At 40.3% G+C, this 25860-nt stretch overlaps 2 protein-coding genes across 9 annotated transcripts in view; one reads left to right on the top strand and one right to left on the bottom strand.

Moving 5' to 3' along the window:
• Window positions 1–21327, top strand: part of LOC101164552 (RNA-binding motif, single-stranded-interacting protein 2) — a 52280-nt gene extending 30953 nt beyond the window's left edge. For 6 of the 8 annotated variants that reach the window (XM_023955208.2, XM_078947663.1, XM_078947664.1 and 3 more), the window contains 13 exons: window positions 588–754; window positions 9542–9600; window positions 9803–9894; window positions 13499–13656; window positions 13743–13822; window positions 13950–14059; window positions 14204–14247; window positions 14399–14492; window positions 14677–14727; window positions 15656–15766; window positions 15862–15942; window positions 16627–16714; window positions 17859–21327. In XM_023955208.2, coding sequence (XP_023810976.1) covers window positions 588–754; window positions 9542–9600; window positions 9803–9894; window positions 13499–13656; window positions 13743–13822; window positions 13950–14059; window positions 14204–14247; window positions 14399–14492; window positions 14677–14727; window positions 15656–15766; window positions 15862–15942; window positions 16627–16707 — 1128 coding nt within the window. In that variant the 3' untranslated portion in view covers window positions 16708–16714; window positions 17859–21327. The remainder of the gene's footprint in view (window positions 1–587; window positions 755–9541; window positions 9601–9802; window positions 9895–13498; window positions 13657–13742; window positions 13823–13949; window positions 14060–14203; window positions 14248–14398; window positions 14493–14676; window positions 14728–15655; window positions 15767–15861; window positions 15943–16626; window positions 16715–17858) is intronic. The other 2 variants (XM_023955209.2, XM_078947665.1) reach the window with 2 other exon arrangements.
• Window positions 21328–22094: 767 nt separating this feature from the next.
• faim2b (Fas apoptotic inhibitory molecule 2b) lies at window positions 22095–25640 on the bottom strand. Its single transcript, XM_011475472.4, has 12 exons — window positions 25366–25640; window positions 24724–24769; window positions 24549–24616; window positions 23978–24042; window positions 23846–23899; window positions 23721–23771; window positions 23595–23634; window positions 23483–23520; window positions 23318–23405; window positions 23149–23244; window positions 22886–22939; window positions 22095–22804 (listed from the first exon to the last, which is right to left on the bottom strand). The coding sequence occupies exons 1-12, from the start codon at window positions 25378–25380 to the stop codon at window positions 22655–22657; spliced, it is 765 nt and encodes a 254-aa protein (XP_011473774.2). The 5' UTR covers window positions 25381–25640; the 3' UTR covers window positions 22095–22654.
• Window positions 25641–25860: the final 220 nt, after the last annotated feature.

Raw genomic sequence — 25860 nt, 5'->3', positions numbered from 1 at the left:
TAATTTCGATGCAAAACTATATTAATGGGTGGGTTGGTGTCATTTTTACACCACTGGAAACGCACTGGTGGTTTCAGAGACAACTGAGGGTAAAAATAACTGTTGAGTTTCAGCTGCACTTAATGATAGATTTTTGTGCAACTTCTGACCTTTAACAGTGATTCTTAAAGCTCAAATGACCTTTTAGAGTAGGACTATGAGTTGAAAAGTTGAGGAAAACTCCAAAACATCAAATAAGAAGAAAAATTTTCCTTTAGTAATTTTGTCGTAAACCAGAGGTTAATGTTAAGAAAGTATCGGAGGCTCTTTGCAGATGGATCAGCCATGATGCCCCACATTCCCTTTAAAAGCAGTATTAGTGAGTGCTGACATGACGGCTGTGTGATATCCATTTTCACAGCTCACTCATAGTCAACTGTTTGATAAGGGATTACTTTCTATCTCTCCAAATATGAAAAAAAAAATCTCATTTAATATTGTTCTTGTTTTGAATGCTCCAGTGAAATTTGGTTGGCATTTTGGTTTTTTATTTATTTTTGACGTCCCTTCTCATTAAAGTCATGTGTTTCTGTTTTCTCTTAACGCAGCAGGCCTATGTGTCCTCCGGTCATCAGATGGCGCCCCCCAGTCCCAACACCAACAGCAGCAGCAACAGCAGTGGCGGAGGAGGAGAACAGCTGAGTAAAACTAACCTGTACATTCGCGGCCTCCATCCAGGAACCACAGATCAAGACCTTGTCAAGCTTTGCCAGCCGTGAGTCCGATTAAATGTTTTTACGTAAAGAAATGTATAGATGTGAGGATTCGGGAGTGCGACCTGTCCTTTTAAGCCAGTGTTTGACTTTCAGAAATTGCGTTTCTGACAAGTTTCTGCTGACATTTTGAAAGGAAGCGGGAATTTCAGACAAAACTTTTATTGGGAAAAAATTTGGAGCTGAACTTTGCTCTTTGCCTTGTTTTTATAGCATTTATAGTGACTGATCATATAAAGTAAGAGTAAACCTGTTGGTCTTTAGTTAAAAGTGGTAATGTCTTGACCGTTTCAATATATTCAAAAGTGAGAGATTGACAATTCTCAATACAAATGTTCTTTAAAAAATGTTGAGTTGAGAAAGCCTGTTTTCATACTCTGGAAATGATGTTGCTTCTCGTGCGATTGGAAGATTTTCTTACATTTCCTTCCCATATCCTGATGTTTCTACTCTACTTTCTTAGTCCTACATGTGAGTCCTTTTTCCATGTCCTTGCTTTGGCACAAAGAGTTGAATTTGAATGAGATGGTATAGAACAGTCCCATTGCTGTTGGAACATTCCTTTTATGTCAAAAATACACTTAAATTAGATTGACATATACCCCATTATATATGCTAATTTAAAGATGAACTTTTGATGTTGGATATAAGTTCAAAATCTGTTAATGTGGATTTTTCAGCTTGTCACACAATCGTTTTTATTTCTGTCTTAAGGTTCACTGAGTGCAGAGAAAGAGGAAGTGAGGAATGTGTTAGGTACTTAAAGTTCACACAGTTAGCCTGTATCTAAACTGCAGGACAAAAATGCACACGTCCTAAATATTTGCTGGGTAATAACCTGCTGAATCTGCTGTGTAACTAGTCCATGTCAAAGCTGTTACTTCTCAAGCTTGACTGTCTGTAATGCAACTCTGAGCCTTCATTGGCAGACGTGTAGAAACCAAAGGATATTCCACCTCTTGGCTTCACTGGAGATGCACTGTTCTGGTTTTCCCTGACAGTAGTTTCTTTGTGAGTCTGAAATTATTGCTGCTTTGCTGCAGCCGTCTGCAAACTCCTGAAATATTTTACTTGTGATAGTCTCATCAGCTTCGTTTTATGCATTGTGCTACATTCAGGTCACGTTGGGAGAAGTTAGCCTGCAGTTTGGAAATGACTGGAGAGTGTAAACATTCCTGTTTAAGGTTAAAAGTAATGAAGCTTTAAAGCTTCATCTTTGGTTTATTTCCAGTAATGGAGCTGTTTCATCATACTTGTATGTGGAGATGAGCCAACAATAGGATTAACTTACTTTTATTTATTAAAAAAAAAAAGTATTTATTTAAATTGGCATTTTTCCAAAATCTCCATTAAAGCAGTTTTATTTACAGTCGCTTTCAATGTTTGCTTAAGTTTGACACCCAGATGACACCCTCCATTCAACATGGAGGGATGTTTAAAAAATCGGACTGATTTTTTAAAGTAAAAAGTACAAAAAAACCAAAACAAGTCCCATAGCTATCGAACAAATGTGAGAAAAACAATGTTAAAGCAGGTTTTCTTTAAAGTCCTTTTTATACACCGAGGCAATGAAGGCTGTTTTCACAGAGATGTGAAAACATCCAGCAAAATAATATATAATGCTCAACATGTATAAAGTAAACAAATGTGAATGAGATCAGGAAAAAATAAGGAAATGTCTTGGCTGTTCAGATGGTCGAAAAAGAAAAACTATTCAAGACGAAACATTTATTTATGTCATGAATTTAGGTTGTTGGAAAACCTTTTTATAAATGGGGAAGAAGTTTTTTAAACTAACTTTTATTTCCTTGCCTTTTCGAAATTGTAGTATATATGTTGTTACTCTATCTGTAAAATTTAGGCAAATATTAATGCAAGTTTTGCTAGATTTTGACATAGACTATAAGTTATCTAGTGAACTGTTAAAAAAATATTTTGCAAAAAAATGTACCTCAATTTGCAAGATATCTGTTGCCATATGCTATAAATATTTACTCTCCAATCTTCAACAAGAAGATGGAACATTAGAGCTTTTTGCTTTTGCTTTTTGTTTTTGAAGAGAGAAGTGCTCGAATGAGGTTTGACATCTGTTTCCACACAAAATTCACTTAAGCTGCACAACATGTTTAATCTTGTTTGGATCAAAGGCATTGACTGACTGGTATTGTTTATCTCTTCACAATAAATGCCATTAAAGCTGCAGCCCACTTGAAGTGAAGCAAAGTTTGAACTTTGGTGTAAAATGAAAGAAAAAGCTAAACTGAAATGTAGTGTGTGAAGACAACATCCGGACACATAGTTTTAAAAACATTGAGCTGTTTGTGCCACAAGAAAATAGAAGAGATTTCTAAACAGTAATTTTTTTACTAAAGTCAGTTTTGACTGAAACTGTCAATAAATGACTAAAGAAAGACGGGTCTTTCTTTTTTTCTTACTGTTGCACTGTGGACATAAACCCTCAGGCCACAGTCAACCATTGACAGTTTATGAGAACTGGAGCGAGTGAGTGTGATGTCAAGCAGGCTCCAAAAAAATGAAGTCACCATTTTTTTCATGGCCATGTTGGAACCAGAAATCACAGTTAAGCAATAAATAGGACTAGCAAGAACATGTTTCAAAGAAGGTAGCAGAGCAAGAATGGTTTATTCTGACCAATAGAATGAGTTATAGCAGTTTATTTCTCAATAGAAGTCTATGTGGTTTTAGCTTTTTGGGACCGTGGCTACTTCCTGTTTGGAACGCCAGGGGGGAGGGGTCTCTCAGTCCAGCTCATATATACATGCATTCATTTTTTTTTATTTCATTCATTCATCTTCTTCCGTTTATTACCTTTTGGGGTCACGGACTCTATCCCGGCCACTTATGGGCAAAGGTCGCCAGTCTGTCGCAGGGTGGAGTGTCCACTATGTATATATAAAAACAAAACGCCCCTCTCACCCTCCGCGGGTGGTTTCTCCTCCAAGCTCGGGTTCTCTACCAGAGGCCTGGGAGCTTGAGGGTCCTGCGCAGTATCTTAGCTTTTCCTAGCACTTCCAGGTATCTGTTGTAGCCACTCCTCCAGCTTGGGGGTTACTGCCCCGAGTGCTCCAATTACCACAGGCACCACCATCCATCCAATTAACCGGCTGGGTAGCTCGGTTGGTAAGGTGGTTTCACGCAGGAAACCCGGGTTTAATTAACATCACCCAGTGAGGGTCCTTGGGCAAGACCATTAACGCTAATACCTACCTCACAACATGAGACACAATGAACCACATGTCATGCCGGCTCAGACGTCGCCCGGCCAAACAAGGTCTGCGTCAGGTGCTGAGGAACCAGAGCACCCTGATGGAAAGTGGGCTACTGGAACAAGACAGAAATGGACTAGATGTGAGAACAAGGCTCCATTGGAGCCAATGTCAATGTTATTAAGTAAAGGGGTTTCTCTTCCACAAGGGTATAATAATTAAACAATAATTAAACAATTAAAGTACAACAATTCTTAAAAAAATAATACAAATGAATAAACTGCAAGAATTATATATTTTTACTGTATGACACAAACTAATTTAAAAAAAGGAAGAACTACAAAATAAACTAGGAATTTATGAATTTATTGGTTGAATTTGAAATCCACCAATTTATAAGTTTTGATAAATAAACTTGCTTTTTTAAAAACATTCTTCCCCCATAAAAGTCTAAATTTTCTCTTTTGTCCTGTTTATCTTTTAACCTGAACAAATAAAAAAAAACACTAACAGTGAAACTGTACTTTAGAGAAAGACAAGTCCTGATCTGTGGCACAAACCAGGTTCGCACAGATCTCGATCAACACCCTGGTCTATACTGTTGACCTTACAAAGACATGTGCAGATAAAGCTGGTTATATAGCAGCCAAACTGGTTTTTGGTAGCTGCAGGTCAGGGCTACATTGTACGTCACGAGTTGTTTCATGAACTTTAGTCAAGCAAATCCCTTTCCAGAGACCAGTCACAGCAACAGCACAACTCCAGAGCACAACTCTAAACTATAGCTCATTTCAAGCTTTATTTTCAGTTGTAAATCCTCCAATGTATTTATTGGAGTTTTAAAAGTCCTAAATACACTGAGAAAATCGACATGGCTTTGGACCACACACATGTATTGTCAGAGCTCCCATCAAAGTAAAGCTGAAATGTGTGTTTGGCATGTGAAGTACGGGAAGTTCAGAGTAGAAGCAGAGGAGTTACAGAGCAGTCATTGTGGAGAGGTATGGAGGATTCAAGATTTTTGGAGGACACTCCAAAGGCTTCTATTTAGGGTGAAACCTTTATGCAACCTGCTGGGAAAGGATGTCAGCTTGTCATGTATGAGTACAAGCTCTGCATCGATTCTCTCAACACTTTCATATTTTCATAAAAATGTGCAAAAGATAGTTTCAAATCTTGTCAGCGTTGCACATGATTGTGCTTTAAAGTTTACTAATTTATATGACGTTCAAAGCACATGGAACAGAAGTTTAGAAAAAGAAGGATTTTTTTAAATGTATTTCTGGAAGTAGATTTAAGACAAACCAGAGGTATGTCTGAATAAACCCCTTTTGTAATCGAGGCCAAACTGTTTGAAAATCTTTTGTGTTGGACCGGACGGAAAAGGAAAGGAGGGAAGAAGAGAGAGGGAAGTTAGAGGGGGGGATAGGAGGATGATTATAGAAGGGGGGGGTAACACCATAAAGCAGCATAAAGCAACAAGTTGCTGGATGGTTATAATCATTACAGTGAGGTTCAGATTTAATACAAGTCTATAAGGCGGGTTCTCTCCACACACACACCCAAATGTTACAAACGTACTTGTTGGCTCCAAAAATGTTCACATGTCAACATGGACACAACACAAAAATTGTTCACACACGCATACTTATGCCTTCAAACCAACTGGTGTGAAACATTTCATTCACTCAAGCAAAATAATAATGGAAAGGTGAGCTAACACCTGTGCTCGAGTGAGTGTCTATGTTCGTCTAAAATGGATGATGGAATGTAAAAAGATGGAGGGAGAGTGCCCAGCCATCCCTACACCAAGACCCCCACCGCAGCAGCAACGGCAGCCAGAAATCCCCCCCGCCCCCAACTCCTGTACGGTAGCAGATAGAGAACAACGGCCCCCCCGGGCGATCACATCCGACACCAAGGCCAGGGCCAGCAGGGCCGCCACGGGGACCCCCAAAGCCAAAGAGCAGGGGGGCATGGGGGGGACAGAGAGTGCAAGCTCCAGCCCAACCAGGAGAGTAACCCTCTGCCGCGCCATGAGGGCCCAACGCGGGGCCCCGCCCCAGAAGAGCACCCACAGCCCCAGACGAGCACCTCACCACCACCTAGGAGTTCTTGGTCGTCATAATATAAGAGGAAAAAAAGAAAAAAGAAAGATTACAATCTACTGAACATGATCCTAGCTGAGAAGCATGGGGGTAGCTGCTTCTTGTTCTGGGACTTGTTTACTAGTAGGACTGATTTAAATTTTTATCATCAAAAAAAGTACAGTTAATAGAATATATTTAGGCAAAAAGTTCAGGTTGAACTGTTAAGCAGACACGGTGGTAGTGGATCACCAGGGTTGAGCGGATTTAGAAAATATCCTTAAAAATCTTTCATAGATGAGAAGCTTGAGTGTGGACCATTAACTGTATAAGAGAACTGGACTGAGTGACACCCCCCCCCCCAACCCCATAGAGTTTTATAGAGATATTAACATAAAAAAATGGTCACTTAATTAAATATGTGGGCAATAAATCGCTCAAACTGTATAAATTTCAATTTTTGTCAGAAAAAAAATTCCATCAAGTCTATGAAAAGGGACTCAAAGTCTTGTCATTGAACATAAAAAGGAACTTTAAACTTTTAACCTTAGAACAGGTGATACAGGTGATTACTTTTTAAAAAAGTATTTATACTTTGGATTGTTGTGATTTAAAAACAGGGGTTCTAGTTAATCCTAAGTAGAATAGTTCTACTGTCACACCGTTTTTGTTGATCTGCACTATGTGTAAACATCTGGTTACAACTGTATATATTAAAGACTGCTCTGCAGCCATTACATGGTGGGAAACTACACTAGCTGCCCAGGGATCGTTCATCTGCAATATAGGCCTCATGCAACAGACTGTGCCTTAAATATGCAAAATCTAGTGAAGCTCAGCTCAGCTCTGGAAGGATAAAGATGTGGTGATAAAATGACCAAAACTGATTGTGGTGTAGTGCAAAGGTAACAACCAAAAAGTCAGCCTGGCTCTGGGCGTGGATGCTGAACAAACTGAGGAGATGCGGTCACAGTGGTCTAAATTTAAAGTGTGTGTGACACATTTATACAGCCCCCTCCCCCACCCTGGTCAGGTCTGAGTCATTGACCGTATAAAGATCTGGACTGAGCAAGTATGATGTCACCCATAGAAAACGGCCTACTTCCAATGATGCCTATTCACTCGCCATTTTTACGATTGGTCAGAGTTTGTCTGAATCAATGTTTCTACGACGACTACTGTCATGTGTATATATAGCTATTTCTATTTTTAATCAATCTATTTATTTATTTTAATGTATTTAGTCACTTCTACCATTTTATATGTCTACTAAGGTTTATTTATGTACTTATGTTCTTTTTTCAATTTATTTTATCTTTTATTTTACTCTTTTTACATTTTAGCTGTAATTCCAGTTTTCCTCCGAGGGATCCTCCACATCGGTGATGGACCTTTCTCAGTGAGCGGAGTCGCTGCAATGGGATCTCTCAGGTCTGGCTCTTTGTCTAGATCTGGGGGGTCCTGTGGTAGTGGACTCTGTGAACCTGGGTGGAGTATCACTGATGAGGACATGTCCCCAAAACTTCGTTTCCTCAAATTCAGTACAAAGCCAGGTTTTTTACATTGCATCCTTTTGTCTTTTATCACAGCGAGTGAGTATATGTGTGTGTGTGTGTGTGTGTGTGCGTGTGTGTTTGTGTGGGGTGGCATTGTGCCGGTTTTTAATTACACATTCGTTTGTCTTGTCCTTTTGTTTTTAAATTTCATCTTGTAAAGCACTTTGAGTACCTTGTGTTTTAAAGGTGCTATACAAATAAATTTTGATTTGATTTGATACTGTCGCCAATGAGTGATCTTGTTGAAGTCCACACCATTTCCACTGAATGCGGGCTTGAGAAAATCTGTCAATCAAATATTTGAGGTGGGGGCCAGCGGGCACCATATGCTTTTATTGAGGTGTTGGATTGACCAGTTTATAACTTAAATAAATTGCAATAAAAATATAATTAAAAAAACGTTGGTTTTAGCAAATACGTGTAAAAAGTGGAGTCCGAACAAGCATGGTTATTCTGACCAATAGAAGGACTCAGTATTAGCCGTTTATTTTTAAATAGAAGTCAATAGGATTTTGGCTTCTTAAAGCCAGCTGGTACTTCCTGTCTGGCACGCTACGGGGGAGGAGTCACTCAGTCCAGCCCTAATACATAGGCCGTGTCCAAATTCGAGGGCTGTGTTCTGCCTGGGCTGCATTTGCAGGCTTCTTACGTAACAGCGCCGCGACAGGTGCTGTCCCAATTCAACGACTCCTTCAAATGCAGCCAACAAATACGGCATTCTTTTTCCTGATTTCAAGGATTGGTCTGGTGTATCCTTCCATGCTGTCCATATCCCAAGATGCATTGCAGCCAAACTTGGAGATTTTTCTGACAACAATGGCGGACTGTGAAGCGGGACCCGGAGTTGGAAATAATTTCAAATTTTTCACACCTACAAGATTAAAAGTTGGATCAAATAAGCCAGGAAAATTTTGAGCTCCATGCCTGGTTCACTACTCCTCTCTGTTCGGGACCAACGGTTGCTAGGCGACAGCACATTCGCCGATGTAAAGGCTGGAGTTATCTAAAGGCAACACTCGTCCAAATTCACAGCCGTTGACATCCGGCTTACCCGCTCAACGAGGGACCCGGCCAACATCGCCCGGGAAGGATGCAGCACCTCCAATTTGGACACACCCAGTGTTAATGGTCTGAGTCCAGAGCCCAATAAACATGACGGGGCAGTAGGACCCAGAGGTGGAAAAAGTGAAGGAGGGAGAGTTGGGAGGGAAGGCAGAGCAGAGGGGTGAAGCATCAGGTTACAGTCTGCATTCCGCCCAGACGCCATGTCGCCCAAACACAAGAGCACCGGCTTCCCTTGCAAATTCATCAGATTCTGTGAATTATGCTGCAGTGCTGATGCACCATCTTCTTACGCTGCATTCCTACAGCCTGCCAATCTTACGTCACATGTTGATTGTATGGCATTTAAAGTAATTTTCTCTCAATTATCACTTATGATTCTGTAAAAAAAAACTCCTTTTGCTCTTTCACAGCCTTTTTCTAGCAGCTATAGACTTTTTAGGAGAGGTAGAAGTTCATGTCTGCTAGATATTTACTCTCATTTGTACAGCAGCATAAAACCTCTCATAGGCGCCTCATTGAAGAGGGGGGTTAGTGTGCTCTTTGTGTGTCTGGTAAAGACAGACACAGAATAAACACTTTTTCGCCCTGGGGTACTGTCTCGTCAAAAACAACAATAAGTTCCTGGCAGACAGTCGTAGAAGACTGGAGAGAAAGATTTCTGTGGTCCTTAATTAAAGAGCTACAGTGACTCACAGGAAGGATGGAGGAAGTGTTCATGTGAACACCTGTAGACATCGTCCTGAGGACATTTGGACATGTTGGTATGCGAGTGGTGGGATCTGGTCGCTCCTATTGCCCCATGGGCCGTTGTGCTGATCTTGCTCTTTTTTCTGAAATCTCATCTCTTCCTGCAGGTACGGCAAAATCGTCTCAACCAAGGCCATCTTGGATAAAACCACCAACAAATGTAAAGGTAAAAAAGGTTTTTAGTGTTTACAGTTTAGTTGCTCGTTTCACATACATCTCATTTTTCCTCACCCTTTTGGTTTGGACTTTTTTTTAGTTTAAATATCTTGTTCAATGTGAACACAAAGTTTTTTACAGACAGGATTATTATCATTTTTATTTAACCTAATTATAGATTTTTTTCAATGCTTTGTTTTTCTGGTTTTCAGGCTATGGCTTTGTGGACTTTGATAGTCCGGCAGCGGCGCAAAAAGCTGTCACTGCTCTGAAGTCCAGTGGGGTCCAGGCTCAGATGGCCAAAGTAAGTTACACAAGGCTCTATACTTTTACCACTTTCATGTTCCATCCATTTGTCAAAGCCGCTTAACCCTTTAACATTCTTTCAACTACTGTAACTCTTCACCCATTTACACAAATGACAAAATTCAAACAATTCTCAAGCAGAGAAACGCAGCCTTGCACAAATATGTCAAATTTAATAGGAGTAAAGTGCTTATGCAATCAAAGTGAATCAATATTTTTTTCATGGAGAAAAGTGGCTTTGCGTCGTTCAGCAAAGCTGATTTTCTTCGTGTCAAAATCAGTTGATGAAGGTGGGACCGCGGACAATCTGTCCCCATACCCCATCCCTGGAGGAGGGGTACCAGGCCCTCGGCGACAGCGGCCATGTTCCTTGGGTGCTGGCTTCCTGGGCCCGGCAGTCCTCTCTCCACACAGGGATCCCCGAGTTCTCTGGCAAGACCAAGAGCCGGGGATCACATCACATCTGAGCCTGGGGGTGTTGGTGTCCCTGTGGTGTGGGTTCTGGTCCTAGCCCCTGAACGCTGGGCCTCGCCAAATTTCCAACTGTGGGCGGGCCTGGTCAGGCCATGTTTACAACACCTCTTGTAGACCCCCTCTTCCCCTGGATGTCCTCCTCCTGAGAGGGGATGGCTGGCCCCTGCTTTGCTTTCTCCTGGACCAACCGTGGGGGAGGGGGGGTGCCCAGAACTCCTGGGTGGTGGTGAGGTGCTCGTCTGGGGCTGTGGGCACTCTTTTGCGGCAGGGCCCTGCGTTGGGCCCTCCTGGCGCGGCAGGGGGTTGCTCTCCTGGTTGGCCTGGAGCTTGCACTCTCAACGTCTCAGGGTCCCTCCAGAGGAGCTGGAGGAAGTGGCTGGGGCGAGAGAAGTCTAGGCATCTTTGCTTAGACTGCTGCCCCCACAACCCGGTCCCAGATAAGCGGAAGAAGATGGATGGATGGCTGGATGGATAATTCCACAATGCTGCAGGGCTATGACTGCAGTTACTCAACATCCCATTACAGTGGGGAAAAGGGACCTATTTGGTCTATGACAGAGAGTTTTATAGAAATCTGGGCAGACAAGAGTATACAAAAACCTCAGGCGTAAACAAAAGATGTTTAGCTCTGTAAGAAAGACTCCATATAAGGTGTGTCTTTGAGTTGTACTGAAGCCTTTCTTCTTTGTTTCTTGTTGGATGATGAGAAGAAGAGTTTATGCTGCCACTTACTTTACTGATGCGTCAAATAGTATTTGTGCTCAAAGTGAGTCCTTTCAGTTAGGAAAACAGCAGTGCAGTTCAGTCCATTCTTTCACTCCTTTTCTGCAGCTTTGACCACTTGACTTTTTTCCACAAGCACACATTCTACCTCTAAACTATTTGAAGTCAAACTGCCACATGCAACTGTCACTCTGTTGGCAAAAGAACAAAATAAACTGTTATTTTTAGGGGGGGTGGGGGTGGTATCCTGTCATAAGTCAGACTCAGACTGGATTTTTTAAGAGCAACAGTGTTCTTGTTTTCACCAGCTCATCTGCTCTGTCAGTTCTGTGGGTGTCTCACACTCATCTTGTGTCCTTTGGCTTCATCAGCTTCTCGTTGTTTTTTCCCTTTCTCCCCTGTGCCCCGTCTATGTTGCTAACCTGCTCCTGCTGCTCTGAGCTCTTTGTAAAAGTGTCTGCAGTCAAAGCAACTCTTGTCGGCCCATTAAGCTGATCCCAATGGCTCTCAGACTCCCCTTTGAGCGAACCCAGGGGAGGGTGCCGCTACCATCATTGTCTATGGCACCGACACAAAGGACGGGTATTGTCCACCGTCTGGGCCCGGGCCTGGGGCTGACACCACCACTTAATGCACTCCACCTCAGTCTGCCTGCCCTGTCCTCCTCTCATGCACATAAACACACACTGCAACACAACACCAGGGTCTTCCTCAGCTGAGTTCTGGAAAACTGTAACAGATCCATGCAGCCAGCTGACCCAAACCCGACCAGTGCAACTAAACCCACTGTCTCAGTTTCTGTGAGGCAGCCACACAATCCTGTGTACCTCAACACTCGACGGGTGCAACTGGACACCTAAACTTGACTCACCCAGACAACATGTGCTTAGTCAGAGGTGTTAATAAGCACTATATAAACCTAAATATGCAGAGCTGCTCAGAACCACCGGGTCACTTCCAGTGAACACCGGCCTTTGTTGTAAATCAGCCAATATTGTGCATTTTTCCCAGCATGCATTTTTGCTGTGATTGCACAAAGTGTTACAGTCTCTGCTGTCAGATGGTGCTCAGTTCCTGAATGGGTCACACGGCCTGCAGGCTGCAAGCCCAGAGGAGCTGCGTGTGTTCAAGCAGGGAAACAATTGTAGTTAAAAATAGATTCTTTATTACCTCTCCACACTTCTCACTTCAAACTCAACTCTTCTAGCGTCAGCTCACATTCACTCCTCCACACACAAGCCGGCAAATACGTCAACGCAGAGACACACCTAACAGATGTGACGTGCAGGAGAAAAATGCACTGACACCTCAGCAAATCCACCCGTGTTTTTATTGGGAAAATTCTCTTTAAGTTGATATGCAAAGGGGAAATCCAAACAGAGTGAAATTAATTTAAATGTTTTCAGTTTCGGTATATCTGTATACCTTTTGCATAAATAAATAAAACATGCTTCCTGGACTACAGTCACGTATAATACATCCTCTTGTCTTCAAAGTTTTTTTTTTTTTTTACTGATAATACAGATGATGGATCTTCTTTCACACACTTTACTGTCCGGAAAACACTGGAAATGTTCATTGTTTTTTGAACAGCTCTGCTGGAACTGCCCTGCTTCTTTATTACCGTGTTTTTAGCGCTTCATGTTCTTCAGTCTCTTTAAAATATAGAAGTATCAAACTATTTCTCCTTTTTTTTAATACTTGAGTTTTTCCGATCAATCTAAAAGCAGTAAACTGTGACAACATTGTGCCTAATGAAAGTACAACATATTTTTGGACTAGCATCATTCTTCTTTTCCTTTTTGCTCCGTCTGTTAATCTCTTTATTTAACTTTCAAATTGCTCCTTACGTTTTCTACATCTCCCCCTGTTAGATTCTTCATTTTCCACTAAATATCTGTCTTTTGGGCTCCCTCGTTCTCCCAGCCTCCCTCTGCTTGATCCTCTTCCTTCACTCGTTTATTCCTTCCCTTCTTTTTGGTCCAGCCTCTCTTCTCCTGGTTGCCAGGCTCCAGTTGCTCTGTGAACTCTTAAACTTCATGCCTGGCTTCCTGTGTGCTTTTGCGCAGTCACACAAGGTTTCACTTTCAAGCTGTTGCCTCGAAACATGCCTTTGAATTATCCTTATCTTTTAATGTGTGTGCAGTTTTCATGATGGTTTAATTAGATAAGAATTTACCCCAAAAACCTCTGTCCTTCCAGCAAAGGATCCTGTTTAAAAAAATAAAATGAAGGAGAAATGAATTGCGAACTGTGACAGAGTTTTCAAAATTGTGGAAAAAACAGGAAAATCTAAATTTTTAATGGAAGTGAAGCACTTTAAACTTTTATTTATGGTTCTGAAGCAACATGAAAGGAGTGAAAAAATCCTAAAAAAAACCATTTTGTTTGTATTTGCTTTGCAGCAACAGGAGCAGGACCCCACCAACTTGTACATCTCCAACCTGCCAGTGTCTATGGACGAGCAAGAGCTGGAGAGCATGCTTAAGCCGTTCGGACAGGTCATATCCACACGCATCCTCAGAGATGCCAACGGAACCAGCCGCGGCGTTGGATTTGCCAGGTTTGACAAACTGTTTTTAAGATATATCATCCTGATTTGTCTTCTTTTGTTGTTGCAAACTCTGAAGCTTTTTCCTTTTCTTTCAGAATGGAGTCGACAGAGAAATGCGAGGCCATAATTCAACATTTCAATGGGAAATTCATCAAAACCCCACCAGGAGTGCCTGGTGCGTGGAGTGTTAGTTTAGGATCACTGAAACCTAATATTGTTGTTGTTGATGCCAGAATGGAGCTGTTTTGTTCCCTGCTGTGATCAGCGAATTCACTTTCTTGTTTGATCTGTTGCTTTCTCAGCGCCCACAGAGCCCTTATTATGTAAGTTTGCAGATGGGGGTCAGAAGAAAAGGCAGAGCCAAGGGAAGTATCTCCAGAATGGAAGGCCTTGGGTTCGTGACGGAGACACGGTAAAGTCTTAAAGGGTTTAAATAACCCTTTAGAAAAGTTAGATGAAAAAAAGTCGACCTAAAGTTTTGCTCTTTTAGCTGGACGTGCTGCTCTGATATTTACATGACCTCACTGGTTCTGAATCCTGTGTCTTATTTTCCCAGGGAGGAATGACGCTTGCATATGACCCTGCTGCTTTACAGAATGGGTGAGTGAGTGGTATGCACAGACTCACTGAAAACAGTCCCAGCCCTGCCTGAAAACAAACAGAACCTGGACCGTGATCGGAGGCTGCCCTCTGCTGGCCGGCTCAGAAATGCGGCCGCGGATATTCTGACTGTGCTGTGTTTCCTCTGCAGCTTCTACCCGTCGCCTTACAGTCTGGCACCAAACCGAATGATCGCTCAGACTTCTCTCTCACCCTACATGCATTCTCCTGTGTCATCCTACCAGGTTGGACACTTTGCATTTTTCAGATCGAAATCTATTTTCAGTTTTAGCCGTACTAGATCTGCACATATGGGAGCAAAAGAAACCCCTGCTGCTTTTGTATCCTGGGAGATTCTAGCAACTTTTCTCTGGATCAAATCAAAAGGATCAAAAGTAGAATTTTAATGATGTTTTTTGGGGTCTGCAGGTACACAGCCCGTCCTGGATGCACCATCAGTCGTTCCTCATGCAGCCAGCTGTGAGTATATGTTAAAGTATCCTTATTAGTCTCATAATTGGAAAATTGCTGGTACAGCTGCAGAAATGTACAACTAAAAGTGTTAGAAGAATGAAGAGTTGAACAGAGAGGAAGAAAAAAATGGATTCATATTCTTAATGTAGGAAACTGTACTTGTAAGCTGCTTTTGTTGATGAACTCCACATCTACATAAGTTGTTGTGTTTTTGATTAAACTTTTCTTTCCATTCTTTTTAATAGCAGATATGAAGTGCACTTCCTCAAATGTGTGCTGACTTTAGTCATTTGTGATTAAACTCAAAAAGAAGAATTTAAGGGATTATTGCTGAATCTGTATTTACAGAACTTCATGTTTGTCTTCATTGGTCGCCCAGTCTCATGTGATTTTCTGCAATTTGCAATTTCAAATGAACATGAACATTACATTTTACAAATCAAAGCAAAGTCCCAAAAATCAAAACACAAAAAAAATATTTAAAAAACAAAAGTTATTTCCAGAAATAAAATAAAAATAAAAAAATTAAACAATAAGAACCTGGAAGAAGTAGGCTTAATGGGACATCACTGATTGGATGATGATGTTTAAGTTTAGAAGAAAAGGGAAAGCAGAAGGATGCTTGGTCTGAACTGTGGTAAAGAGCTACTTTTTTTCCCCGAAACATTTCCTTTTTATTTTGTTACTTTTTTTTATGGACTTACGTTTAGGCTTTCTGTAATTTTGTTTTATTTTCTAAAAAGAAAAGTTTTTTTATTTTTTATTACTTGTTTTGCTTTTTTAACTGTCGTGTTATTAAGTTTTTGCATTGATCGACTTATTGATTTGATTTGCACTTCAGGTCCAGCATAAATTTGTCCTCATACTTGAACTTCATTCAATATTTGACTCAATTCTGTCTGAGTGATGAAGAGTCTGGGCGTGTCTTCCTCAGGGTACAGTTCTGACACCAACGATGGATCATGGCATGTCCATCCAGCCCACCTCCATGATGGGACCTCTCACACAGCAGTTAAGCCACCTGTCCCTGGGCAGCACAGGCACAGTGAGCATCCCCCCGTCCTCCGCCATTACCACCAACCCTCGCAAACCTTTTCATGGCTTCCTTCTCTGTTGATGTCATCTATTCTGTCCCTGTAGTATATTCCGGCCAACACTACTATGCAGGGGACCTACATTCCCCAGTACACCCCAGTGCCTCCCTCCAGTGTCCAAGTGGAGGTATGACGCCTTCCTCTAACCTGCCTGCATGCGGGATGACTAATCATAAACATGCAGAATCTTTTAAATGACTTTACTTCGTTATATTTGGTGTTTTTCTGCTTTGCTAATAGAAAGCAAAAACTAAAAAGCTTTATTTCTATTTCAGCAACATGTACAGTATTATTCAAAACATTTGAGACAGGATTGGTTTTCAAATCTTTTCATCCCTGCTACGTTAAACACCAAAAGGAAATGCTTTTGAGCGTTCAGAGGTCAAACGACAAATGCTTCATCTCACTGCAATTACAGGATTGGGATACTGTCAGAACTCTGCCCCCGTAACTGCCATTAAAATCAAAAAGAAGAAACCTTGGGTTGGAAAAAAATTCACCTGGAAGAAACATTATAAATTAGTTAAATGTTGTTAGTTTTATTGTATTTAAAGTTGGTCTAAGAGGAAAAAAGATGCATGTACCAGGCTCAAAATTTGCGTCATGGCAGAAATAGTCACCAAATTTATGAGGTTTGAAGTCATCCAGATTTGTCTTTTTTTAAAAGGAAAATAGTTAAATATAAAATATTGTTTTTTTATTGTTAAAGCAGAAAAAGAGCTCCAAAAAAAGAAAACCACTTTTATGAACGTTATAATCCTGAAGTGTGTTCAGCAGCACAGCTAACTAACTTGTTGCTGTCTGATCTCAGGAAAATGGTGCCCAACAGCAGCAGGTTGCCATGGAGACTCCCACAGAACACACAAACTACTCATACCAACACACCAAGTGAAGCTAAGGTAAGTTGACAAAAATCTAAACCAGCAATGTCTGTTCATGTGATTGATAAAACACTCATGACGCAGCTGAAAGGCTGTCTCAGCTAAATGTGAGGTTTGTTTATGTTCTCGTGGCTCTTTTCATCTCCAACATCGTTTTTCTCCTGAAGCAGAAAATGGCCATAAAAAGGACTTTTGTCTAATGATTGAATGACATAACTTTATTAGCATTCATTCAAGAGTTTAATCCTGGGGTTAAAGAGCTGGGAATGCTTCTAGGAATGACTTTGTTGGATCGCTTTTGGAACAGGACCATTCATTTATTGAAACCCAAAACAGACATTTTACACTCACCGGCTACCTTGCAAGTGCCTCCTCTTTCCTTCAGAACTTCCTTAAGCCTTGGTGGTAAAGATTCAACAAAGTACTGGAAACATTCCTCAGAGAGTGGTAACCCTGGAGCAGGTTGTGGGTGAAAATCCCAGTAGATCAGCAAATACTACAAATACCAGCCCGTCTGGCACCAACAAGCATGCAACGTTCAAAGTCACTTAAATCCCCTTTTTGCCTCATTCTGATGCTCAGTTTGAACTGCAGCAGATCACCTACATGCCGACATGCATTGAGTTGCTGCCGTGTGATTGGCTGAGTACGAGCAGTTGAACAGGTGTGCCTGATAAAGTGGCCAATGAGTGTGAAAGTACGTTTTACTGAAGAGGTTTAGGACCACCAGTAAAATGATTTTTTTTAATTATTTGTTTAACTTTAACCTTAAAATATTACTTTTTTTTCTGTAGAATTTTGGCTTTAATCTAAAAAAATTTTTTTTTTCTATTTTTCAAAACTAATATATTCTTTGAACAGTTACTTTTTTCATCACCTATCCTTTATGTCAAAAGCTTTCTCTGACTTTTGGTGATTCAAAAAGTATTTATTTTAACTTTAAAAAGTGAAATAAAGGTTAATTTTTTTTGCTGAATTCTACCAACCTCAAAGTAATGAAACATTTTGTATTAAAACTATCTCTGCAATTCCAACCATAATTTTCTATTTCTATAATTCTTTTTGAATTTTCTGAGAGTAATAAAGTTTCTTCTCATCACCTGGTAAACATAACGCTGTCACCTCTTATGTAACGTTTTCTACATTAACTTGTGACAAACAGAAACGGCGTCCAGCAGCATGAAGCCCAGGACTCTTCATAAATCCAACCAGAAGGATTCAGCTGGAAGACATCTGTGCTCCAAATCATCACCAAACACCCAAACTTGAAGATGGGTAACAAAAGGAACACATGTATGCTTGTGAGTGTGTTTGTTTGTGTGTGTGTGTGTGTGTTTGTTTGTTTTTCTTTTTTTTTTCCGTTTAAGAAAAAGGACATCACTTAAACATCATCGGACTATTCTGCTCTGATCCTCAAGAACTGATCAACCAAAGGTGGAAATCTTCTTCGCTCTATTTTGATAACTGAAAAAAAGAACGGAACAAAAAAGATGTAAAAAGATAAAAAGAGATGTAAACAAAATGGGGGAAGGATAAGGAAAAGACACAGAGCATTATTTTTGTGTGCGTAATATAACAAATTCTTACTTTTAACAAAGCATTCTGGATGTTTCAGAGTGATTCAAGAGTTGAAACACAATGTGTCTTTTTATTTTTTTGTAAAATATGCAAACTTTTTCTTTTTTTTTATGTTTCTGGTGTCTGTTGTTTGACATTCTACTTGCAGCAGCAACATTTTGTACAGATTTCAAACCTTTACGTTGGCTGGTCTGATGGGCGGGGCTTTCTGACTGTGGGTGGTAAACCGTTTAAAGCTACTTCTTCCTGGATCTGCTGCAGAGACTTCAGACCACAAGAACTTTGTTTATAGTTTAGTGGAGGGAACTTTGCTTCTCCTTAAATTCATTCTTTCAGAAGAAAACAAAAGACAATCAATTATTTATATTTATATTAGAATTAGAGTTCTATTTTGTGGAGTTTTGAACCATTGAAGCAAACGTTTATAGAACAGAAGTTATTTAAATGAAATCCCCAGTCAGAAATGAGCAGCTTTTTGATAAACGTGTGGCTTTCAGTCTTGTGTTTACCATCCAAAAAAGAGAAAACAAAAGTTGGGGGGAAAAAATGGCCTCCAAAAATGAAATGCTCGTTTTTTTGTCTTTATTTTTAGAATGTAAACCGGCCTTACGTCCCTGTCTGTGAGAAGTGGTTTTAAGCGGTTTTGTTGTGGCAAACCATCAAGTATCACTGAATTTGTCCCATGTGGAAGGGATGGAGCGAGCATTACTGTGTGCAAAGAAGAATGCAGTTACTGAATTCAATCTAAGTTTAGTGGAAAGCTTTGAGGGAAATGAAACGGAAGACTTTAAAAGTCCCTGAGAAAAATGCCGTGATAGGAAAGGGAGCTTTGAGTCTTGTTTTCGATGCTGCTGTCACCTGAGTTGGAGTCTCCGTCTGTGACTTTTTCGTGTGTCGAGTTTAATGTCCTGTTTTTCTCTTTTTATTCTGTCACTTGAAAGAAATCTTTGAGCTTATTTTTGATGAATTAATCGTAGAATTTAGCTGTAGAGTTTAGTTTTTTTCAGATTTGTTTTCTGTTGGAATGGAATGGTGGTTGAGACTTTAGCCTGTTTTTCTTTCGCCTCCCGTTTTCCGTTCCGAGCCTCGTGTCGTCCGTCTCTACCGACACTCGTCCGCACGTTTGTGGAGAACCTTTCCGAGTCGGAGGATTCAAAGAACCGCTGCCTTGTTCTCGGAACACAAACAGTCAGCAAATCGAGGGAAGATCATGTCATCCAATTTATCCAGAGATGCTGAAATAGAATCACACAGAAACTGTAGATATGTAGATATCAGACTTTTTTAAACAGAGCACTGCTCACTAGACCATAGAAGTGCCATTAAAGAAGATTCTGCCTTTAGAGACGTCTGAAGGGATTCGGGATCAATCCTGAATCCCGTGGAAAAAGGATTTTTAGCGCAGCCTTAACTTCTCTTCTCCGGATGAACTGCCTGATTTCTCACAGGGTGACTTTGCTCGAATACACTCAGCCTGTTTGTTTAAATGTCATCACGCCGTTTCGTTGTGAAGGTCAGGATCGTTGCCGAGCTCTTAGGAAGTCTCTTTCTTGCTGTGGGGCCTCTGAATCCAGCGTGAAGCGGAGCGGTTTCTGGCTTTTTTCACTTTTTGCTGTGTTTTCGAGTTTTTTATGCAACCAAAGACATCGGAGCCACACATTTCAGATGAGTAAAACCCCTTTTCAAGGTGCAGATTATAATAAGGCAGTAATAGTGTAAAGATGCACATATTCCAGTCTGTCGTGGCAGTTTTGATGATTTTCCAGTCGTTTTAGAGGCTTTAAATGGGCTTCTTTAGTAGATTGAAATAAAACCTTCTGGAAGCTAGTTTTTTTTTGTTGAAGTCCCCAGCAGTGTACATTGGAGTGCAGCTTGCAGACCTTTAGGAACAGTAAGTGCAGCTTTTGTCAGGGTGTTGTGTCAAACCTGAGAGTTGTCAGACATGAGACGAAACTTTGTAAATAGAACACTTTTTCCCCCTTTTTCATCACACTTTCTGTTTGTTGTGTGTTTTATGTTTTATTTTTTATTGTATGATTTATGACCTGTCCAGAAAACACAGTGGCTGTCAACTTTTTAGATTCAGTGCACCATGAAGGAAATGTCCAGAGGAGTGAAATTCCATGTAATAGCCATTACTTGTAATACAAAAAAGAGTTTGAAACTATGAAACAACAATGTGTTACAGTACAGTGTTTATTTATTTATTCTTTAGACGGCAGAGATACTGTTACAGGGAACCGCAATGCTTCCACACAAACTTTGACAGGGTTTTAGTTACATTTAAGTTGAAAAATACTCAACTAGAGCGTTCTCTGTAAATACTGTCGTGCACAATGTTTGAAATTTCAAAGAAAGATTCTTGCACTTACTAATATCACACTTTATAAATTTAAAAAATTGCTCCTTTTGCGTCCATCTTTAGCAATTTGATGCCTTGTTTCATAGTTTCAAATGATTTTGCTGCTAAAACAGGATTTCCAAACAGGGTGTTGGATGTTTTTCAACCAGGATTTTCAAAATGTTTGCTTATTTTGTGTTCAAATGCTGCCATCTTTCTCACTTAAAAGGATCATTTCCTGTTTATCTTCATTCAGATGTGCTGACCTCTAACACCTGAAGCTAAAACCTGCAACCCATCACTTCAAATGTGGTCGAGCACATTTGAACACCAAAGTTTGTATTTTGTCCACTCTAAGCTACCATAGAAACAGGTGTGCAGTCTTTTTTTTAAAGGCTGCACGCCTGCAAGGCTGCATTTGAACATTTTGAAAATCTGTTGAACTCAACTGACTCCCTGCTTGTGAACATTTATCTTATTTATACAAGAACTCAATTTTGTACAGTTTTGTTAAAGGAAAAAGGTTTTAATATTTGTTTATTATTTTTTTTCTTTTTGTAAATGCCACTTGGCAACTTTTGTCTTCCTGTGCCAGAGTTGCTAAAATGTCTTTAACTTGTGTTTTTTATTGATTGCGATAATCTTTCTTGGATTTTCTCTTTGAATTTGAACATGTTTCTTTTTTTTAAATAAAAGTCTTGTTCTATTACAAGTGTACTGTGTTTTAAATTTTTGCATTTATTTTGATTCTTTCGTCTTTTTATTCAAATATTAATGTACATTTTAAAATTAAAATGTTGTTTTTCAAACATTTATCTCTCTCCTATATTTTCTAAACCAGAGATCTCCAGCTTAATGTTTTTCTAGGTTTAAATAAAAGTTAATTTTGTTTTGTTTTGTCCCCTAATTTTCAGTCAGTGCTGCTCTGTGGGTACAGATTTAAGATGCTTTCAAGACCCACTCGGATGTGTCTTGTGTCTGGTGTTTTTAACATGTTCTAGTGGCTCTTTTCTGATAATGGAGGAAAAATATTGGGAACATTGCTTTTCAGAGTATTTTTTAATGCAAACCGTTGTTAATCAGGAGCAGAGTTAAAAATGCCTTTTAATAAAGTTTGTAATTGTTACGCAGAAAATACGCTGGGTGGGCCATAAGCTCCCTGCTTCGCTTAAACAGAGATCTCTCAGCAATGGAGAAGGGAAGAGGGGATGGGGTTGCTCCATGCCATTGGTCCTGCCTTCAACTCAGAGGCAAATTTCTAATGATCTACTGGCTCTCTGCAGAAACTGTGTCATAGAAACAACACGTATTTTTATTTTTGCTAAAAAACAGCATAGTTGTAACTACAAATTCTGCTGGGATTGCCTAAAAATGGATCAAAATATGATCGGAGTGGGTCTTCAAATAATTCATTTCTTTCCTTTTTTGTTATTAAAACTTATTTTGTGTATTTGATATGAAAGACAGCTTGTATCAGTCTTTGAATTACATCTTTATTGTTGAACAGTATTCATACTTACAAAAAAGAAGCATTACAGTTCACATCTCTACACAGAAGCCTTTTTTTAACTCTCATCTTGTTTCTCTGAGGTGATTTTCTATCTCATCTGAAAGGCCACAATCGATTCACGATAATAATTAAACAAGTCTCTAGTGACTTAAATGGACCGCGTTGAGCAGTATTTCCCAAAAAACGTCTAACATCAAGAAAGAACGGTTCTGCAGAACCCTGCAAACATCATCTAAAATTGTCCTTTTTTTATAAAATTGTACAAAAGGGACTGTTTATCCTCTGTAAGGATAAAGAAACTCAATCCTGCTGAGTTTAAAAGTTTAAATTTCATTTTAAAACGATCTCTTCTATAGACTGAAGGGTTGAATCACAAACATCTAACCAGTACAGATGTTGAACGCGAGGCAGAAGTGAGTTGTGTGGGGTTTATATATTTACAGTAACGTTGGAGCACTTTGGTCAAACTGTCCTGCTTTTATTCTCAGGAGTTTAGATTGTTAGAGGAGTCCCAACACTGGAGGAGGAGTCACTCGCGACCTCCTCCCAGGAGCTGAAGCATGAAGCTGAAAAGGTAGATGACGTCCAGGTAGAGGCTGAGGGTGGCAAAGATGTACTCCTCTGGGCTTATGCTGTATCGTTTGTTCCCTAAAAGCAGCTGGGTGTCAAACGCCAAGAACTGCAGGGAAAAAAGGAGAGCAAATGAGTTGGAAAAGTTGAAATGAGGATAAATCTCCAGGAAATGCTAAAAACATCTTACTAGAGTGAAGAGGATGGCTCCTATCACAGCATAGATGGCATGTAACCAGGGAACCTGTGGAAGAAGGTGAAACGTATTACAAAACCCTGTTGGAAAACGGTCGGCTATTTTAGGGGAGAAAGAATACTGCAAGATAATCTGCAGGGCTAATCCTCTCACTGATGCATGTCTGAGCAGCACCTGAGGCAATAAGCTGCAGCTGCTGATTAGGTCTTCATTCCAGATACCTATTTTGGTCTCCTTCTAGAAGAAGTGAAACTCACATATCCAAAAGGGACGACTATGGAGATGGTGATGGCGCACAGAAGCATAGCCATGCACATAGAGAAAAGGACTCCCTGGTAGGACGTGACATCAATCTGGAGGAGGAACAGGAGACTTGAGTTTGTAGATGAGGAGCTTTTCAGAGAAATGTTAGGAAAGTCTGCTCACTTTGCTCTGGAAGCTGAAGATGGTGACGGAGAGACAAACCAGAGTTGTGATTCCCAGACATAGGATCACCGACTTGGTGTTGTAAAAGCTGCAGAGGGCACAATCATAGACATTTAATGGAGTTTTAAAACAGGTATAATCACAATTAATGCTTTTGCTTCTCACCTGGACACGAACCCCATCATGAAGGCCATGCTTAGAGTCTGTGAGGCATCGAGCACCGTTAGACGAATGAGAAAGAGACTTTTGAAAATGTTTTCTTTTGCGGAATACTCACAAAGAGAAGCAGCAAAAGGGCATTCCAGGGAAATTTCCTCCTGTTCAGCAAAAACATGAGTGCATTTGTCATAATCATCATCAAGACTTGAACGTCTTTGCTGCGCAGTTTAGAAACGGATTTTACCTGAGGTCTCCGCAGCAGGAGAGCATGATGTAGGTGACAAGAAACATCACGCTAAAACATAACAAAGATAAAGTTAACAGGTGAAACGTTGAGATGACAAAACAAGGTGAGATGGTTTTACTTACTAGGACATCATGTACAAGTTTGGATGAGTTTGAATGTAAAACCTCACGGGGGCACTGAAACCGACAGAAACAAGATCCCGTTAATTATGGAGTTTTATTACAAGTGGAGGACACAGAGAATGATGCTGTTACCAAAATGTGAAGAGACTAACGATCCCGACTGTGACGGACAGCTGGAGCATGAGGATGGCATACACCTGCAGGAGGACAGGAGGTGAGTCTCAGATAACCGTGTTCCTCTACACCACATGTGTCAAACTCAAGGCCCGGGGGCCAAATGTGGCCCGCCATGTCATTTTATGTGGCCCGCGAGAGCATTAAAGTTTTTAATTTCTTAAAATAAAAATAGGTGTGTATTTATTCATATCTAGGGGGAATTGGACTTGAAATATCTGATTGGGCAACTATACATTAGGACTTAAACACTGTCCATATAACCTAACCTGACAGAATCAATTTAAAAGGATTTATGCTACAGTAACAAGCAAACACATGTTTTCTATGCAACAGCAATGGTCAATTTAAGAAGTTACAATAAAATATTTAACATTAAGGAGTAGTTACATTTATTTTTCATTACATTTAGTTACATGTATAAGTTTTATCTGGCCCTTTGAGGACAACCACTATCCTGATGTGGCCCTCGGTGAAAATGAGTTTGACCCCCCCCTGCTCTACACCCTCTTTCATCTGCGTTTTGTACCTTTCTGATGAAAGTCCTCCTGATGGTCTTGTCGTCCCAGGCGAACTGGGCCTCCATTTCGCCATAACCTGCAAATATGAGCAAGTCAATCCTCCTTAAAGCCTGCTCTATGTCTGTGAGCATTACAATGATAGTTTCAGACTTGATCTTTAAACTTAAAAATGGTTTTCTTTACCTGCTGTTGCCTCCTGATAGCTCGGAGGTTCGATGTCGTCGCCTACCTGCCGAGACAGAAGGACATTTGGACATACAATCACAACAAAGTCACATTTTTGTTTGCCGGAAAATTAGAGTTAAAATCCCTTTAAAGATAATAAAATGTTGATTTTGTCTAACTGCACTGGTTTTAGGAAGAGTTCAACTAAATTCTACTTTGAAAAATGCAAGAAAGTCTCATTGATTTGAGGCAAAACGTTCAATATTTTTCCTCTCCAGACACAGATTATGAATTTTAAAAGGTTTTACTTTATTTTTAGGTTCCCTTACCAATGAGAAAGTCAACTTTTTGTTTTAATTGAGTTCACAGTGGGTGGTAGATTGGTTAAAGGCATTTGCAATGTTTTATCCCCTTCATTAACTGAAAATAATGTGCTCAAATATTGACATAATTCTCCATTTTAACTTCTTCCATCAGCAGCTGTCACCTCTAACATGACTAAAGTTGAATTCTGGATTAGATGATTCAGGTGTACCTCTTTAAATAACCAGTATTTTAGATCAAAGTTAATAATTTAAACAGGATGTGTGTTTGTTTTCACACAGAGCAAGGATTTGCTCTTTCCAGTGGAACTAACACGGCTGAAAATGAAAAGCATACCTTTCCCTTTTTCATGGTGGTCCCTTCTTGCTCCTGTGTTGCAGATGTGAAGGAGGCCTTCCTTCCTTCTGCTGCCAAACTGCTGTTAAATCCACCAAACCTGCGGGCTCCTCAGCGCCTGTGCTCAGTGTTTTGGTGCCGGTTGTTTGTGGAGGAGTTGGTTGCTCTGATTTTGTGTGCGGATTACACTGGAGCTTTATAGGCCTCCACTTGGTTAATCTCTTTCTAACCCTGATCCCACAACACCCCTGAGATTGGACTAATGAGGTCGCTCTGGCAACGTCCAGCGAGCCGCAGAACACTGAGATGATGTTGGACTATACCACTGCCGTCGTGAAACGGGGGCTCCCACCACCCACATCCCTATTCTGCAGAGCTTCCTCACAGTTTCAGGACACTTAATCATTCTGCTGCTCTGCAGATCAACTGATGGGACTTACATTGCTGAATTACATATGCATTACCTAACAACTTAAGTCCACTGTTGGCAAAACA

The sequence above is a fragment of the Oryzias latipes genome, chromosome 5 (assembly GCF_053564925.1).
Source record: "Oryzias latipes strain Hd-rR chromosome 5, Olatipes_Hd-rR_3.1".
Lineage (NCBI taxonomy): Eukaryota > Metazoa > Chordata > Actinopteri > Beloniformes > Adrianichthyidae > Oryzias > Oryzias latipes.
Note: the sequence above shows the minus strand (reverse complement) of the source record. Positions and strands in the feature narration are given on the sequence as shown.

Coding starts and splice junctions, on each gene's coding strand:
- faim2b (XM_011475472.4), bottom strand. Junction 23,900..23,977: donor GTTAGTCTCTTCACATTTTG/GTAACAGCATCA, acceptor TGTCGGTTTCAG/TGCCCCCGTGAGGTTTTACA. Junction 23,406..23,482: donor ATGATGGGGTTCGTGTCCAG/GTGAGAAGCAAA, acceptor TGCCCTCTGCAG/CTTTTACAACACCAAGTCGG.